Source organism: Helicoverpa armigera, chromosome 29 (genome assembly GCF_030705265.1).
Source record: "Helicoverpa armigera isolate CAAS_96S chromosome 29, ASM3070526v1, whole genome shotgun sequence".
Taxonomy (NCBI): Eukaryota; Metazoa; Arthropoda; class Insecta; order Lepidoptera; family Noctuidae; genus Helicoverpa; species Helicoverpa armigera.
Genome location: NC_087148.1, coordinates 999,636 through 1,019,712, shown reverse-complemented (window position 1 = coordinate 1,019,712; position 20,077 = coordinate 999,636). Strand labels below are relative to the sequence as shown.

Below are 20,077 nucleotides of genomic sequence, written 5' to 3'. Positions count from 1 at the left end.
AAATTACAATTAATGTGTTCTTATGTAAAGATTTTTCTTATATTTAATTAATTACCTTATTTAATAAAGTGTGTGTAAAAAAGGCAATAATTTAATAACGTTTTTTTTACTTATATATTTCACACAAGTTTCTGCAAATCGACATATTTTCTGTTAAAAAATAATGTGATACAAAAAATTATGTTTTAAAAGAATTACCTAAAAATTGGTAAAAAAATGATTTTTGGTAGATATTCTGAATAAAATAGATAAAATAAGAGTATTTTTTAGTATTACAGGTACATTGATATATCTTAGAACTAAGATTGAAATTGTACTCAGAATACAGGGTGATCTCATTACGTTTAATTAAGAAATAATCACTAGTTGCAAATATTATTCTAATTGTTACCTGTATCAAATGACCAATACCTTTTTATGTCTCCTTTTCTTAAAAAGTTGTTTATTGTTAGATATTTTTGGTTAATCCATCCTTTCGCGATTTTAATGTACAAATCAATAGGTATTTTCAGTCTGAAAATCTATGTTTTGTTAGTTAAAAACAGCATAAAAATAATTATTTTGGTGCATAATCATTCGTTCATAAATCTTGCCGATTCAGTTTTGTTTACGTAAGCACTTTTTACAAAAAAAAAAAAAAAACTAAAATATTCGATTTGAGAAAATTCTCCTTTTTGGATATAGATTAAATATTGTATCACTTGAGTATTTTTCCTCGAATATTGATCATTTAACACAGGCTTATATAAAATTAACGTATATTAATAGAGTGGTCTACTACCGCAGACGTCCCGCCAGGAACCTGAATAGATAGTATCCTGTAGCCGCCTGAAAGAGCTTGTGAACCCAGTATAATCTGAAAAAAAGAAATAATAATATAAATAATTTGTAACAACCTGTATATTGCTGTCGTGTCAGTATGATATCTAATGTTTAAAGAGCTTTTTTTAGTTGGTTGAATATAATATAAAACAAACTAAAGCTTGTATAATAATACTATACTCTATCCACGGAAGCAAGAGCTAAAAGGTAAACAAAGAATGACAGTTTTTCAAGATGGCGGTATAACCCGACCGATGACAAAACGTCACATTTTTGTGTAAAATGTTCGCAGTATTTGTGATTTTGTCATCGGTCGGGCCATCTTGAAAAACTGTCATTCTTTGTTTACCTTTTAGCTCTTGCTTCCGTGGATAGAGTATAGCTACTTTTTCCCACATACACCGAGCCAAGTACACAGTTAGAAAATTTTATTAAACGTCGGTTTTTGTTAAAACGACTGTTTATATTGAAAATTGAAAGAAAAATTCACACACAAAACATTTGTTTTAAAATAAAAATTGACGCTTATGCTACCAGCGAGGTGTTAGTACACACTTGGGTGTTAGTACCTTGGGTATTACTGTAAAGTTATATAAAAAAATCATCCAATCTTGCACTTTTCAAAACCCTAGTGTCACATATGTATGTAATAAAATGTAGCGCAAAAAAAATCCTTACCTCCGTAACTTAGTCCGAGCCACAGGGAGGGACTCAGCCGTATCCTTCAGAATATACCGTCGGATCCCAAACATGTAAGCCCCAATATACGAGTCCCACTCAAAGTCAGACCAATGAGGGAACACAGCTCCGTCCCTGGTAGCTGTCACGTCATCATGCAGAGCTTTCAGCTCGGAGATACCGAACTCCCACTCGTGGTTAGCGAAGTACTCGCCAGTGGCCGCGGCCATTTTGAAACGGCGGGCTAGCTTCATCATGCTGTGAAAAAAGATTTAATGCTGAAATTGTATACTACGGAGTAAGGAAGATGAACGGAGATGCCATAAAGCAGGTAGGTCAGGCGCCTTCTTCTAGGTCAGATTCAATGACTAAATAAGTAACGAGTGAACTACTGAGGCGTTCGGGTTCTTTGAGACTTCTGTCAACGAGTGTTGGTATAAGGTCGAAAACAGTACATTCCTCGTTTTCATTTCACTAGTAATTTTGTTCTCTATGGTTAATACAAAACTGTCTCGTTGATCTAGTAGTCGCATAGTGCAAATAGTATACAAGTTCCGTGCCACGTAGACGGGAGATTTTTTAGGACGATGTAAAGTCGGCGTTCCCTAATGCTACTCAGTAGCAGTCGTTGTTACAATTCCACGTCAGAGGCCGTCAGGCGGATTTGAGAAAACTGACACTAGGGCTTATAAAAAGAAGAAATATAGAATTGTCCCCAATGGGGCCTATCAGGGCCAAAGCTTGCCGTAGCTGCGGCCCTGGTACATAAAGGGCTTAGGAAGGAACATGATGGGTTATAGTATAGAAATCTGCTAAAACCTGAAGGTATACTTACATAGCCTTCCTCCCCTGAGCTCGTAACAGCATATCGTACAGGAAAGCTGGCAGGAAGTGGCAGGATACCTCCCAGAACGTGTTCATGAAGCGAGACTCCGTGAACGAAAAGTTCGGATACCACATTACGTACCTGGAATAGTTACAGTTATTTAATACTATAAAGTAACCTTATAGACAATTACATGTTTGAGCCGTTTGGGGTTGAAACTCTTGGGCCGTGGGGTCCGAGCGCCCGCCTTCTTGCCAGGGATTTTTCCCAGCGCCTGGTTGACACTTCCCGGGACCCAAAGGCTGGCTTTTATTTCGCACAGAGGTTGAGCATTGCCATCCAACGTGGCAATGCTGCCAGCCTTTTGGGTACATTACCCGGTGACAGCGACGAGGAGCAATTTTTCGATGCAATATATTAGTTTTAAGTTGTATTTAAATTATTTTCATTGAGTCTATGGGTGAAAATATTAGGCATGTATGTTTTTGAATTTATTGCGAACAGATACGGTAAAGGACTATGCCTTATACGACGTATGCAGTGAAAAGTTTGGACTTTAGCTGAAACATCAAATCGTGGTATAAATAGAACATGGAGCGTTGTACTGATGTACGATTCAAAATTTTAATATTTTATAATAATACAAAGGAAAGTATCAAAATAGCTTGTTAATGTTTGGGTTTTCCAGGATAAAAGTATTTTCGAAAGGTAAACGACATTTTTGTGAAGATGCAAGATTCTGCAAAAATTTTGCGTAAAAATGTGTGCAGTTGAAATAAATTACTTTTAGATATTAATGAATAAAGGTGACAATTTTGCTGGCATTTTAGAAATATTGTTTGCTAGAGCGAGTACACTAGAAGATACATTTGTGTGAATCACAGCACACCGGTGGAATCTAACTTAGGGAGAACCACCCATGTCAGATTTATATAAAAATGATAAGCTCTAAAAGTCTCTTAAAATACAGGTTAGCCTAGTTATATAACTACAGAAATTGTTGCAACACGCTGTACCATATAAAATAAGTCTACTCGTTAATAAGTTACCTGTGTACATTTCTGTAACTATTTTGGTAAATACATGGTCAAAACTTTTTATTATTTATTTATTTATTACTTTTTTTAAGAAAGATAATCCGATTTTTTCTAGGACAGTGTGCGTTGCACTATTGCTATCAGTGTGTTCTACTTTATTCCAACAAAAATTTGTCAGATGTTTGCGGGCTGCCTTAGCATTACTTCTCTATTATAGATTGGATACCATAGAAATAACTGTGTTGTTGGTCTAGCTGTCGCAAGCGCGGCTGCTGAGCACAGCGTCTCGGCTTCGATTCCCGGGACGGGCCAGAATCACTTTGTGGGTTTTAGAAAATTTCTTTTGCACTATTATATGCCCTGCGCAGTTGGCTAATATCTTTACATGAGAATAGCCGAAGTAGCTGGTAGTGGCTAGGAGGAAATCACCATAGAGATATACTTCAAGACGTCAATTTTACTTACTTGGTAGGATTCTCGATAGCCCATTTGACACATAGCTTGGTGAACTGCCCCCATTGTATAGGATTTATAGACCCTGAAGTCACGTTGTATACTGGGCAGCGACCAGGCCTGGAATTAGTATGGAAATACCACTTTAATTAAACTGAGGAATTCATGACTAAGTATACAGTTGACGAGTCAATTGATCATAAGGTTAAGCAATGCTTGGGGTGGTTCCGATGGCTAATTTGGTAGGAACGGCTGTCGTTTGAACACCTTTGGCAGTCGTTACGGGAACCTATTTAAGTGTTAGAAAGTATGACAACCAGTTTTACAAAGGAGTATCGGGTTGTACCTATACGTGGTAACTGGGTTGAGGAAATCAGATAGGCAGTCGCTCGAGTCATCTCACCGGCCCCCGTGGTGTCTACCTGGTGGCTGGGATGAGAGGTGGAACTCTCTGTCCTTCCACCGTCTCCTTCTTGAACATGACTGCTTTGCAGAACGAGGATATGTTGTTGTTTCAGCCTTTTTATCGTCCCACTGCTGGGCACATGCCTCCTCTCACATGGAGAAGGATTGAGCATTAATCACCACGCTTCCTCATTGCGGGATGGTGATTTCAGACTTAATAGTCCAGGTTTCCTCAAGATGTTTTCCTTCACCTTTTTATCAGCCATCGGTGTCTAAGATATATACTTAGAAAGTACATACAAACTTAGAAAAGTTGCATTGGTACTTGCCTGACCTGGAATCGAACCCACGCCCTCATACTTCGTTCTTTACCCAGTAGGCCACCACGACTCGCCTATAGGTTATATACCTTTCCTTACTATTTTACATGAATGATCAGAGGTGAATAAGTAAAGGGTGTAAGTCTTACCTCTTGACACCCTGTCTCCAAGCAGCCACGATGCAGCTGTTGACGACCAGGTCTACTGGCACCAGGTCCACCACATACTGCTCGCGAGAGTACCCTGAGCGGTATGTGCCGCGAGATATCTCCATTATCAGACCTGGGACATTCAAAGTAACGGGGTTTAGACACGAATTGTTTGCCATTCTACATGGTCTTCGCATGCTGTTATTGTATGTATCAATCAATACATACAAACTGTAGTACCATACAATTTTTAAAAAGAGTAACCATGGAGTTTCTTGCCCGTTCTTCTCCATAGGAAGCTACTTTTGGAATGGGCAACTAGAATCTAACTTAGTTATATTTTTGCCGGTCATAAGTTCTTGTAGAGGCCTGAATAAAACATATGATTTGGTATGTATGTAGGTATAGTTTAGTTGCATAGTCCTTGATTATAATAACACCTACAGTGGATTTTAAAAAGTCTTGGAAAATAAAATAAAAAGCTTGATGTGTAACTTATATTACTGAAATAAAAGTTATTGCATAACCCCATTAAATAAATAAATAAATAATAAGCACTTTTTCAAGTTTAAATGTAACAATTGTAATAAAAATACTACTGCGAGTACGCAATCAAAAGTCGCTTGCAAAACAGCGTATGCGCGCGGACAAAAGACTAGTCTGAAACTGCTGTTATAATATAAACCGAGCTTATTTCTGACCTGTCACTCCATACACGTTATCGATCCATCCTGGGTATGGTTCTTGAAGCGCGGCAGTCACTGGAAACAAAAGAAAATCAAATTAATAATACAGGTAAGTTTAGGCTGAGAAGGAAGGAAGAAGGAATAAGACAAAACAGGGGCTCTATTCTGCTAATTCAATAATGTGTCAATTGGATATCAATTGAATCTCAATAGCAGTTTTAACCTTAGCGGTAATGCTGCTACCAATATAAAATCAATCGTTTTCCTATGACATGCAATTGGTTTGCGATTGGTCTGCCATTTGGTCTATAAGGTAGTTTGCTGAGTGCCGCGCGACGAGCCGAAGCGAGCGCACGTATTCTAAAGAGCTAAATTACTGCATATAACTTTTTTTCCATCTACCTACGTATTATAAAATTATCCAAATGTTTACTGATAATGGATAAATTAGTGAATACGGATTGTGGAGCGAGTGGAAGTGACATTATAGAGGAGGGAATAATTTTAAGTGAGCAACAAGTTAATACATGCGATAAGGAGATGAGCTATAGTAATTCGACTGAGAAGGTGAGGGTCGCAGAGAAAAGAGTTCGGGAGGATAGTGAGGAAATTATAGAAGATGAAGATGGGTTTGTAACCGTTAGAAGAAGTAACAAAAAACCAGCAAGGAGATTATCTGTGAATTCGCACAGTAGTATGAACGGTGATAGGAATGTACTTGAAGGATATGTTGTGAGTATTACGGGAAAAGACAAAGTATTGCCAAAACAATTTGGCTTAGCTAAATTATTAAGATCAGAAAATATCTTGAACATAAAAAAAGTACAATATAAAAATGCATACAAGGTAATCGTAGAATTTGAAGATAGAAAGAACGCTGAAAAGTTGGTTAAATGTCCAAAGTTATTAGATTTGGGCTTCAGATGTCAATTTGTAGATGAAATCAATTTGTCCTATGGTGTGGTTAAGCAAATAGACTTAAACATAGAAGTAGAAGAAATCCAGCAATGTTTAGAAAGCGAATGTGAAGTTGTAACCGTGCGGAGATTGAAACGCCTGGGAGTGTCCAGGGAATGGGTGGACAGTGAAACAGTTCGACTATGCTTTAAAAGTTCTACTTTACCTCCATATGTATCTATGTATGGGTGTCGGTTTAAGGTGGAACCATATACGTTTCCGGTGACGCAATGCTCTGGTTGCTGGCGGTATGGGCATTTAATAAAGTCATGTCCAACAAAAGTAATACGTTGCCCGAAATGCGGAGAAGGTCATAGCAATTGTGACACTACCAACTACAAATGTGTTAACTGTAAGATGTCACATATGGCGTTGGAAAAGACATGTCCCGTATTTATAAAAGAAAAGGAAATAAGAAAAATAATGTGTGAGAAGAACTTTACATACCGCAAAGCCCTGTCCACATATTTGGAGGAGAGAAAAACAATAGTCGAACCTCAGATTGAAAATGAAAGAACACCGGATAAATCTAGCTGTGGTAATAATGATAAAACTTCGTATAGAGACATTTTAGTTACAAAAGTTCAGGAAAAAAAACAAATCCAAGTAAGATATGAACAAGATATTAATAATGAAAACAGAGGGGACCACAGTATGGAAGAATCGGTAGATTCAGTAATATTAGGGAAACCTGGAAGGAAGGCAACTAAGAAGAAGAAAAAGTCAGGTCAGAGTCGGCATGTTACACTTGATAGTGATGAAGAGGAACTATATTTACAACAAGAAGAAATGGAAAACAGGGAAGATACTACAAAAGATACTGTAGACTTTAAAGGGTTATTGCGTAGATTAAAAGAAGTGTGTTTGTCGGACTGCAGTTTTGAGGTCAAACTAAAATTGGTATGTAATTTTATATTCGAACAATTTTTCAAGTTAGTTTGGGGGTTACTAAAGAAAGGGGATGTTTATAACAAGGTAATTTCTATGTTTAAAGATGGCTTGCTTACGTAAAACGATTAACTTAAATATACTGCAGTGGAATGCACAGAGTTTAAAACCGAAATTAGAGGAGTTTAAATGTTTACTATTGCAAGAAAGAGTACATATGGCGTTTGTTAGTGAAACTTGGCTGGGGGAAGACGTATATATAAACATAAATCAATACAATATAATTAGACGAGATAGAGAGGATTCCTATGGTGGGATTGCTATCGTGGCTCATAAATCAATAAATATGCAGAAGGTGCAGATTAGCCAAGTTAGTCCGGGTATCGAGCTGTTGTGTGCTCAACTTAATAATTGTGGCTTTATTAAATATATAATTTTAGTATATTGTCCAAGTTCTGTTCATACTACACAAGCCGACTGGGATAGCATTTTTTCTATGTTTCCAAATAATTGCTTGATAGTAGGGGATTTTAACGCTCATCATACAAACTGGTCGTATAAAAATGATAGCAGAGGAAAGCAAATTTTTGAATCAGCACTAGAGTTTAATTTTACGTCCCTTAATACTGGCCAACCAACTAGGATTAAATTAGTTAATGACATTTTACAATCTTCGTCTCCAGATATTACTTTTACATCCGTGGACATCGCTCTTAATTTTGATTGGAATGTTATGAACGAAAACCTGGGTAGTGACCACTTATTTATTAAATTAAAAGTGAACTTTTGCGAAAATATTTACTACCATAAGAAGCGTAACTATAAATTGGCCGACTGGACTGGTTACAGAAATAATCTTGATTGCTTTCCTCTGTCTAATGCTGAAGATGAAGTCCAGGTTATGTATGATTATTTCACCTCACAAATAAATAGGTCAGCAGATGAGAATATTCCTCTTATTAAGACTTGTAATAAGCCAAGTGATAGGTTTAAGCCGAAAGGGTACTGGAGTTCAGATATTTCTAAAGTTGTTGCTGAGCGCCGACTGGCACTTAAAAAATTTAGAGGAAATCCAACACCAGCGAATCTAGCATTACTTGAGAAAAATATTCTAAAAGCTAAAAATGCTATTCATAAAGCCAGATCCAATGATTATAAGAATTTTTGTGACAGTATTGATTATAAAGTATCAGCTTCAGACATGTGGCGTCGACTGCGATGGGTGAAAGGTCACAGGAAAACTAATATTCAATGCTCTGAAGAATTAAAGAGAGAAATGCTATGTGACCTTACACCAGATTATGTCGCATCACCTAAGCCTTTATTTATTTCTAGGAATGTTTTGCTTGAGTCGGAGTTTACGTTGCAGGAAATGAATAACTGTCTAAAGAAAAAAGATACTGCCCCAGGAGAAGACAAAATCACTTATTCTATGATTTTACATCTTCCTCTTGTTGGTAAGCTGTATTTACTTAAAATCTATAATAAAATTTTTAACTCAGGCAATGTTCCGTCGCAGTGGCGTCAGATTAGAGTCATCCCTATACCAAAATCAGGTGCTGATGCAAACACTAACAGCAAACCGAGACCTATTTCGTTGATGTCTTGTACATGCAAAATTTTTCATGCGATGATAACCAAAAGACTTGAATGGTATGTTGAAAAGAATGGAATTTTGTCACCAAATACAATCGGTTTCAGGAAAGGGCAATCCAGCCTTGATTGTCTTACGCGGTTAGTAACTCAAATCCAGATAAGTTTTTCAAAGAATTTTTCAACTGTAGCTTGTTTTCTTGACATAAAAAGTGCGTATAATAACATATTATTAGATAAATTATTGCAGATTCTTGATGGTCTTGGAGTCGGTAATAGTATTTGCCAATATTTATGGAATTTCCTAAGCGAACGTCATCTTATAGTTGCCGGTGAATCCGCGATTGATATAGTCAGATATGCACGAAAAGGCTTAGCCCAAGGTGATCCCATCTCGCCGTTACTTTTTAATATAGCTACATCTAAGGTCTGTCAGGATATTATTGAAGTGTACTGGTGCCAATACGCGGATGACTTTGTATTGTATTTAGCTTGTAAGGATATTTTGGAGAGTGAGAGCAAAATACAAAGCGCATTAAATAATTTTACAGCTTCGTTGGACGAACTAGGATTAGAAATATCTGCAGTTAAATCCAAATATTGTGTTTTTAGTAGAGGATTCAGAAAACAAAAAATACAACTTTTAATTAACAATAATGAACTTGGCAATGTGTGTAATTATAAATATTTGGGTGTTTGGCTAGATAAGACATTACGCTGGGGTAAACATATTAATGAAGTTGTCGAAAAAATTCAAAAACTTCTTAATTTACTTAAAATTCTTACGAGTTCTTCTTGGGGTATCCATCAAATCCATCTTCGTCGGCTTTATATAGCTCTAATTAGAAGTAGGTTAGATTACGGGTGTTTTCTTTATGATAGTAGTGCTAAGACAAATATTTATAAGTTAGAAAAAATTCAAAATCAAGCTTTGAGGGTAGTAGGTAGTTTTATAAGAAGTACACCGATACACGTAATGGAGTGCGAGCTCTGTGTTCCTCCACTGCACGTTAGGAGAAAATGGTTAGCATACAAATATTGCTTAAAATCGTGTTCTGTATCCAATAGCGTAGTAATAAAACTATTGTCAGAACTTAGCTCTAGAAGTAACATCAGATATTGGGAAGGTAAAAAGCTTCCATTACTTGTGAGTGTGGTTAAGGAACTTAGGGAGGAAAATATAAGATCATCTCCTATTCCGGAGATGTTTTCTTTAGATGTGTGGGTGACTAGTATAGACATCCAAAATATTATAATGGTAAATTTAGAATCAATCAAAAATCCAAAAAAAACATATGATTTAAACTCAATTAAAGCAGAAACTCTGAGAGAAATAGTTAGTAAATATCATGATTATTATAAAATTTATACTGATGGGTCTAAGAGCGCTAATGGTAGTGGCGCTGCTTTTTACGATCCTTTTAATACAGACAGTACAAACACTTATTACAAAATCAATAACTATGTGTCAGTTATGTCGTTGGAGCTTTTTGCAATTTCAGAAGCACTTTCCTATATTTTAACCATCAATGATAACAGAAAGACATTAATTTGTGTAGATAGCAAAAGTGCACTACAACATATAGCTCGGTGCGTCTCTGGGTGCAGAGGTGCACCGATAGCTTATGAAATTTTGTATAAAATATGTGAATTATCCAAAAGAGGTGTAGATCTGAAGTTGCAATGGGTTCCTTCACATATAGGCATAAAAGGTAATGAGGAGGCTGACCGATTAGCAAAGTTGGGCATTGTTGAGGGAAAAGAAACAACTATTGTTACTAATTATGTAGAACTATTACCTAAATATAAAAATAAATCTCATGAATTCTGGAAAGAATATTTCAATGTTAGATCTAGGGACAAGGGTATCTGGTATAAATCTATAGTTTCGGAGCCACCTCGTATACCGTGGTTTTGTGATACTAGACTAAGCAGAAAACTTGTAGTAACCGCTCACAGACTGAGGTCTGGACACATGCCGCTCAATAGTTTCGGATTTCTAATGAAAAAAATAAATTCACCTAATTGTGAGGAGTGTGGTACACCAGAAGATGTTATACACCTATTGACGGAATGTGCTAGATTTCAGTCTGCAAGAGAGGATTTATTAAGAGAACTGGAGTTGAATATGTATGATGTTGGTATGTTCCATTATATTTTGTCAAATCCTAATTCCGACGCTGCTTATAGTTTAATTAAGTTTGCATTGTTGCGTTTTACATAGTAAGTCTATATAATTATTAGCTTAAAAGTAGTTAGTAAGTTTATAAGGTCCGATGGGACTGGCATGTACATTGTATAAAAGTCCCTAATTAAAATAAAGAGAAAAAAAAAAAAAAGGTAGTTTGCTCTACAATCATGCAGTCGTAAATCATTTGCAGACAATATGATTCATAATTGAATCACAGAAAATGATAAAAACGTTTATTTAAAAGAAAAAAATAGCGGAATGCCACATACGCTTCAATCTTAAATTAGTCGTGATTGGATCTCAGTCGGATGAGAATCGTATGCCGCTTACTTAAGTAAAATTAGGAGAATCGGGCCCCTGGTCTTTTAAATAACTAGCACACAGATCTAGTAGACAGGATAAACCAGTAGAATGAGGAACTTAAGTTCACGTAAGTGGGTCAAACCATTAAGATCTTAAGTATTAGGTAATACTATTGCAAGGGAACTTTACTGGTACCTAGATAATACTTAGAAAGTGGACGAACATCTTTGTGAAAACTGCATTCTAGGTAGGAACGGAATATTGCGAGAAATGGTAGGTACCTAAGTATATTACTTCCTACTTAAAGATTAGGTCAAAGTCAAAATATCGGGTGTGTCGTTCACAATCACATTAAATGAAATGCGTTAATATACTGGTTAATGTATGTCGATTAACACAAAGAAAAATGAGAAATACGTAAAAATAAAAAATATATTTTTTCAAACAAAGTAAATAGAATAAAAATGTGCGAATAAAAGTCAGTCTTTACAAACAACTGAAATTCTTCCTTGAAAACTGACAGCTGTCAACTGATCAAAACATTCGATACTCCTAACTTTATCTCTGCTTTACACATGATGTTGTAAATTATGAAAACGAAAAATGACTCCTGTGGCTAAACTATTTTTTTTACAATTCGTCATAAAATATCATAAAGTATATGTGATAGGATTTAGTGTAAAAATTTATATTTTTATTTATTTATTCAAAAAATTTAGTCAGTCTGATACCGGTCAAGTACCTAATCTTTGTAATGTGCATACTACCATTCATCTTCATACTGATTTATGAGCCCAACAAACTATCGGCCGACTAAAAGTTTGCAGTGTGCAGTACTCTAAGCCCATATACACATAGGTACATAAATAATCAGTTGATGGATAGCCATCTCAATATAATAAGTACGTAAGACATTAGTATAGATAATTGAATTTAAATAAAATTCATGATATGCAGAACACATCGCTAGATTATTTTGTCCCTCGATATGGACAAACCTTATTAGTTGTGTCCTTCAAAATATGTTATAGAACAATCTTTACAACTATATCATAAAGCTGAAGAGTTTTTGTTTTTGGGCGCGTTAAGCTCCGGAATAAATGGACCGATTTGAGAAATTATTTAATAATTAGATAGCCCATGTATAGAAGGGGACACACAATATCCGCTTAGCTTTTTTTGAGTCCAAGTGTTGCAAGTAATATTAATAAAATATAGCCTACTAGCTTTTGCCCGCAACTTCGTTCCCGTGGAAGAGTGACTACCAGCAGATTTTTTATTTGACCAATAGATGGCGCTATATGTCCGGAATAGTTTTTTTTTTTTTTTGTAATAAAAACTACCCTATGTCCTTTCTCAAGTTTCAAACTATGTCTGTACCAAATTTCACACAAATCGGTTCAGTAGTTTAGGCGTGAAGAAAAGACAGACAGACAGACAGACAGACAGACTGACAGAGTTACTTTCGCATTTATAATATTAGTTTGGATGTTACTCGGGAAGAGTGCAGCTTTCTAACAGTAAAAGAAATTTTAAATTCGATTTAGTAGTCGGATCTTTTAGGGTACAAACAAACAAAAACATGTTTCCTTTATTATATTAGTATAGATTATACCTACGTACAATGATGAGAATTTAAAGATTAGTACATTGGGGTGCCTACGCACATACATACTAACATACATACATATTTATTCACAATCCGTCCTATGTTTCGATCCTAAATGGGAAGTAACAAAGCGAAGTAGTGATTTATTAATTAATTATAAGTACAATGACATGATGACGACTGCTAACGATGTTCAAATGACAGCCGGGACCCACCAATTTAACGTGACTTCCGAAATATGGAGAAACTTGTCATGATAAAATGGTCACCCATCCATGAACGGACCGCGGTATGATAACGTTATGATCGATCGAAAAGTGCGGCTGTTTCTTAGTAATGAACTCCTCCTAACCTTCTTCCTATCATCATCTGGCTAGCCTTTTCCTAACTATGTTGGGGTCGGCTTCCAGTCTAACCGGCTACAGCTGAATGCAGTGTTTTACAAGGAGCGACTGTCTATCTGACGTCGTCACCCCAGTTACCCGGGATATCCCCTAGGGAATACTGGTTGTCAGTCTTTCTGCCAAAGATGTTCAAATGACAGCCGGGACCCACCAGGTCAACGTGCCTTCCGAAACACGGAAAAACTCATCATGATAAAATGGTCATCCATCCATAGACCGACCTTTAGCTTAACCTTAAAATCAATCGACAATAGGGTAGTTTCCAGGGTCGAAATAATGAAATAATATTTAGTCCGCTTTTTAGATAATCCAAAAATATTGGATACGTATTTTTTCTTTTTTTAATTAAACTTAAAATGACAAAGATAATACACTTCAAAAATTAGGAGTGGGGGCCTTTTACGTCACAGTGTCCTGAAAATTGTAGCAACTTGTGACGTCACACTCAACTTTAACACGCTATATCTTAACAAGTTCTGATCCAATTTAAAAAAGAAAAAGTACGTATCGCTTAATTTTGGACAATCTACAAGACGGACTAATTATTATTTTTTAGGAAACTAGCCTATTGTGGCTGTTATTTATCTACGAGCTCTTCTTTCTAACCTACTTTAAAAGTTCAAACCAATTTCAAGTAATTTTTCTTTCGTTCAAATAGCAGAGAGAATTATATCGATTTTCTTTAAATAAGTAATATTCAAGTTTCCAACGACTGGATCGATTTCCTATGAGTATTTTATGAATGCCATGAGAATTTCACGGTGTGCCGCCTTGCTTGAATGTCGTCCCATAGTTATTATATGGCTACGTGACTGGGTGCCAGCTAAGGTATCATTATTTCATTAAAATTAATAATTACCTGTCTATTGACAGTTTAATAGGTCACGTTTAAAAAGTAGTTGATGTGTAACGAGTGTTATTTTTTTAAAATAGGGAATTTGATTATATTTTATGTATAAGTAACAAAAAGTAAGGGGCAGTCTAAAGCTTGTAATCGGGTTTAAAAATTTTTAAGTTTTGAAGAGTTTACTACTGGGCCGATTTGAAAATTATTTTAGAGTAGGTAGCCCATTTATCATGGCTATTTTTACCGAGGAGCGTGAAATGGTCCCTAAGGAACGCGGGTAAAACCGCAGGCAGGAGCTAGTACAACATAATGAAAACATGTGGCAAACTCTTCTATACCTGTATATTACCAACATGGAATACTGTGGAGTTTGTTCCACCATTTCTTCTTCTCAAAAACTCATAGGGCGGCCGATTTTGGGGCTGTTTTTTGAAACTTTGAGCTTCGCAAAGTGCTGATTTTCAGCCTGCCTTGATTAAATCACTGTTGATTTTTTACACAATTTCTTCATGAATAGTTTAGCACTTACCAATCGAAGGTCTGACGATGCAGACGGGCAGGTTGGTGTGACTGTACACGATGGACTCGGCCAGAGCTTTCGTCAGCGTGTAGGGGTTTGGGTGTTCACCCTGCAAAGATATACGTATTTACTTCTCTTCTGCTACTTAAAATAGGTCAAAAATGCAGTAGAGTAGGTATCGCTCTAAGGTTTGCTATCAGAGAACCCTCCTTGGGTTCCCTACTCTGGGTTTAGCTCACCTTTATACATAACTTTTCTCTATTGTGTGTGTATTAAAATATGTATTGTGTACAATAAAGAATAATAATAGATTTCATTTTTTTTCTGTAGCTGGAGGGTTTGTTGCCACTTCCGTAGTTTTAGTTTTGTGTTTGAAATTGAAAGCGGCAGGTCCAAAAAGATTCACAATTCATCTTTATTTGACACGATAAATGACCATAACAAATTAGCCTAGAAGAATGTGTCTATATTATTTTATAATGTCAGTGGGCATGTTTTATAGTGCTCATAGCAGCTTGGCTCCGCCCTGAGTATGTGTACCTTAATTCTGTAAGAAACACTCTATCTTTAAGTGAAAACCACGTGCAAATCCAAGCAGTAGGTAGGTACTTATCGAGTTTATCAAAACAGACAAACAGCCCTGAAGTCTGTCAGGACTTTCCTTCAAAAAATGATAGGGGCATTTAAAGTCATCATCTTCAACTATTTCAATATATCTTCTAAGTTAAAGCTACTCCTTCATCATCATCACAAACCTGCAAAGTCTCCGCAATGACTTCCACAGTCTCAGCGGGCAGCATCCTGGTGCACCTCACGATACTGTCAGGGTCGTAAGGTGGGGGGTAGACTCGCTCCTCGATGCTGGGTCGCGGCGCGTTACTGTAGGCTGTTGACACGTGCACTAGAGCCTGGTGGGAGGAGTGAAGATGGTATGATGAAGAAGTCTTGGTTGTTGGGCCTGAGTTTAAGGGTTGGTACGGAGCAAGGAAAGATGAGCGGAGATGCCATAATGCAGGTAAGTCAGGCGCCTTCGATGGCACTTATCCGCATTTCAGCGTTTTCGTTATGGCACCTCCGCTAGTCATTTTGTTCTCATGTATATTCATGAAACCGATGGATGGTGCATAAATACTATGTTTTTCTAGGTACCTATTGAAACCCGTCATATAACTTTACCGTTGTGAAGTTGTCTTCAGACTCAAAGTTCGTTGAGCTGTTCTTTTGGGAACCGATGACGACTATCAAGAAATATTGTAAGCATAAAGACTGGACTGAGGGTTTAAAATTCTTGTAAGTAAACAAACACAAACAATAGGAGAGACGAAAAGACTAAAAGTTAAAAATTGCCTTTATTTGAAATTTTGGCCAAAGAATTGCTTTTTCTTATGGCATCATGCGTCTATTAGTGAAGGGCTACCATCAAGGTACAGAGCAGTCAGCATTTTTAAATCTATGGCAATAAATTTATGAAACCAATAAAACGATTAATCTAAAGAGACTTAGACTTCCACCAACCTTCAACTTATGCATATCCTCAGCCAACTTCAGTAGCGAGGCAGTTCCCTGAACATTCAGCGTGGTGGCAGCATGGAGAGGCTCGGTGAATCTCACGGTCGCAGCCGAATGGAACAGGGTCGTAACCTTGCCCAGGAGTTCCCTCTGCTCCGGAGACACTCCCAGGTTTGGAGCTGATACGTCACCAGTTATGGGGTAGAGTTTCCCGAGGCGTTCCGGCCAACGAGCTCTGATGCGGTCGAAGACCTGTGGACGTAAATGGATCTTGAAGATTTGTAGTGGTTTATGGGATGGGAGGTGAAGATTTTAATGTTGGGGTGATAGTTTTTTTGAAGTTGGGGATTTAGACTAAACAGTCGATTGGTAGGTGGCAATTGTTTTGAACAGAAAATCTTGATTCCAACCAAAGTTTTCAGTCGGTCTGATACCTGCTGAATACCTGATCTTTGTAATGTGCGTACTACCATTCATCTTCGTACTGATTTATGAGCCCCAACAACTATCGGCCGACCAAAAAGTCTGCTGGGTACTCTTAAAATTCACACAAGCTTGTTGAAATTAAGCTTTAAGGTATCCTAAATTACGTAAGCACAAATATTATTTTCCGAACAGTAGATGGCCGATGGGGTCGAAAAGTGCTGGAGTGGAGACCACGGACTAGCAAGCGCAGCGTAGGACGTCCACCAACAAGGTGGACAGACGATCTTATAAAGGTCGCCGGAAGACGCTGGATGCAGGTCGCCTCTAACAGGTATCTCGGAGATCTAAGGGGGAGGCCTATGTTCAGCAGTGGACGTCCTATGGCTGAGATGATGATGATGATAAACAGCATTATTTCCCTGCTTTCTGCATACGTACCTTCAAGAAAACTGGTGACTATCAAACGTACCTGGTTTTTAAGAAGTTCCTTATACCTTTGGTCTACTGTCAAACCCCTTTTAGGTCTCATCAGCACGTATATCGTCTTGATACCAGGACAACTCCTCAGGAGTTTCTCCAGGAGAGCCTTGCCAACGAAACCAGTCCCTCCGGTGACCATGATCACGGAATCTTCGTAGAAATCCGCTATAGCTTCCGAGGACTTGTCCGGTTGCTCAAGGTTTATGTGGTCACCCTCGTAATTTAGGTTGAGGGTGTTCAAATCATTGCCGTTCAGCATTTCTATATGTTTTCTGGAAAAGAAGATTTTTTTGGTATTAGGCTGCGGGATTGTTCGCGCGAGTTACCGCGACGCTGGTACATAAAGGGCTTTAGAAGGAACATGGTGGGTTTTAGTCAGTAAGAGTCTGACACTCCCTCACGTTGCACCCACAACGGGAGGGCCATATGATGATTCGATTTCAGGTCAGGCAAGTGCTAATATAAAGTTTATGTTATTTTTTTACTTTTTAGGACTAAAAATTAATTATTTTACTTACGGATAATCGTCCATTTTATCCGTTGTCATTATTTTTGGGTCCATCTTGAACCGAAGTCGCTTCCAAAATATTATTAGCTGTAACAAAAAAAAAAAACTTTTTCTTCTTCTTTTGTATGTTTGTTTGTGCGGGATTATTTCACTTTAGCTCCAAAATCCACGACCGCGCTCTATTACGTTTCCAATTTCAATTCGATTCAGTCGCTTTTGAGTTTTGAACTAATTTTTTTGTGTTGAAAAATAATACCGTTATTGAGAATCTACATTACCCCAGGTAACATAGGCATCTGCCGGGGCTGCGGGATTATTCGCGCGAGTTACCGCGGCCCTGGTACATAAAAGGCCTACGACGGAACACGACGGTGTTTAGTCAGTAAGAGTCTGACACTCCCTCACCGCTGCTAACCCACAGCGGGAGGGGTCATTTGATGATTTTTGACGTCGTTAAAATAAAAGTGACATAGGCAATATTTTATGCGGATACGAGGAAAGAGCTAGTCACATGTAAACATATAGCTAAAAGTCATTAAATGTAGATTACTAAAAGTTAATTTCACGCTTTGGTTTGTCGTTAAACACGCTTTATTGTTTTATTGATCTAAAACTACTGATAAAACAGTGTTTTTCGCACTTTTAGGTTAGAATATCTCAAAATCCCGAGCTAACAGGAGAATTCTGAAGCCAAATTTGGATTCAGCGCACTGAAAACATCCTAAAAAGTGAAGTCTCATTTCTGTGACTGGAAGTTGGTCTAATTTTGTTGACCAGTGTAATTTATACTTTAATACTAATACTAGCTGACCCACGACAACAGACAGACATGTGTTGCTGGGGAGCTTGTTGCGCCACTTCTTCTTCCCAGCAAAAACACATAGGAAGTGGTGAAGGGCGGGCGTTTTGGGGGCTGTCTTTTGTAAATTTCTGACGTTCGAAAAGTGCTGTTTTGCAGCCAAGTCCGATACGATTTGAAAAATTCTTGCACTGTTGGAAAGCTACACTCTTTCCGAGTAACATAGGCTATATTTTATCCCGGTACGGGCAGTAGTTCCTACGGGACGCGAGTGAAACTGCGAGTAAGAACATATATTTAGGTATTTCATTATTATATGGTGATTATGACATATACACAGATTTCTATCTTGACGTAGTTAAGTTATATAAAAAGTTAAATATTTAACAATTCATTGCTTAACTTGAATGAGGTTTATGGAACTTATTAACATAGCTTATCGTATGGGTTTGCCTGATTTATTGTGATTTTTAATAAATAAATTATATCCTACTAATATTATAAATGTGAAAGTTTGTGAGAATGTATGGCTGTATGTTTGTTATTATTTCACGCAAAAACGGCTGGACCGATTTGTTTGAAATTTGGTGTGTAGATAGGTGGATACTAGTTAATTCATGCAAATAAACTATGTACTATGTTACCCTGGAATAGTGTAGCTTCTCATCAGTGATATAATTTTTCAGTAGTTTCGGAATATTTAGGGTACATACCATTTTTTACAATAATATTAATAAATATAGATATATATAAATATATTATTATTTTCCGGGTTTACTATAGTAGGCCACGGTAGGTATTGCAGAAATATGTATATGCAACGACAAGTTTAGTTGCGAAAGCTGACCCGAGATTAATGCAATCAAGTGTAAACAGACTAGGTACAGTGTAGTGCCGAAAATAAGGGGCAGTTGATATTTTTTTATATAAATTAAATAGATATTTTATTATATTTTATTTTGAAAATAAACGTTGACCAATATCGTGCATAAGGAACGATTGAATTAATTTATTATATTAGTAAAAATAATATCAAGCTTTTTTTTAATAAAAAAAAAATAAAATAATATAATTTAGTTGGCGGATAAACTGCTTCTTTTCCAATTAAATTGGAAAAAAAGGGCACACTGTTCTTAAATATTAATTATTTTAGAAACTTACAGTACTTCAGATATTTTTTTTTAACGAAATTACTTAAATTTATGTAAAATTAAATGTCATCATTATATCTACACAAAAAAAAACTAAAATAAAAAAAACTGTTGAACTTACACAGAAAAAACACAGGAAAAATGAAAAAAAAAATAGGTTACATACCCAAATAGATCGAAGCACCACGACGTTCGGGTTCAAAGGTCTCAAAAAAAATTTTTTTTCAAGTTTTTTTTTTAACTATATCATTTTTTTGTTATTGTTTATCGCACGTACAACTGCCTCGAGCCGCGACTCGGCTTTCACTGGCGAACTACTCACGTAATACTTGCTGTAACGTGGGTGAAACATACGGGTCGGTTTTGTGTACGGCTACGTTTGGTGCTGGCGGTTTTGTGGTCAATATTCTGTTGCCTTTATGTCCATACAGAGTTTAAGTAAATACATATTTGAGCTTTTTTTATTCTGTATTTTTTGGCACAGGAGCACAATGTGTTTAAAAAAAAATTGTGCTT

The 20,077-nt window shown here is 36.7% G+C and overlaps 1 protein-coding gene across 1 annotated transcript; it reads right to left on the bottom strand.

Moving 5' to 3' along the window:
• Window positions 1-113: 113 nt before the first annotated feature.
• LOC110381397 (putative fatty acyl-CoA reductase CG5065) lies at window positions 114-19,863 on the bottom strand. Its single transcript, XM_064042739.1, has 12 exons — window positions 19,728-19,863; window positions 17,622-17,698; window positions 17,093-17,375; window positions 16,204-16,449; window positions 15,444-15,596; window positions 14,698-14,797; window positions 5,392-5,451; window positions 4,691-4,823; window positions 3,829-3,936; window positions 2,336-2,467; window positions 1,501-1,758; window positions 114-856 (listed from the first exon to the last, which is right to left on the bottom strand). Exons 2-12 carry the CDS (start codon window positions 17,663-17,665, stop codon window positions 778-780), a joined length of 1,596 nt encoding a protein of 531 aa, XP_063898809.1. The 5' UTR covers window positions 17,666-17,698; window positions 19,728-19,863; the 3' UTR covers window positions 114-777.
• Window positions 19,864-20,077: the final 214 nt, after the last annotated feature.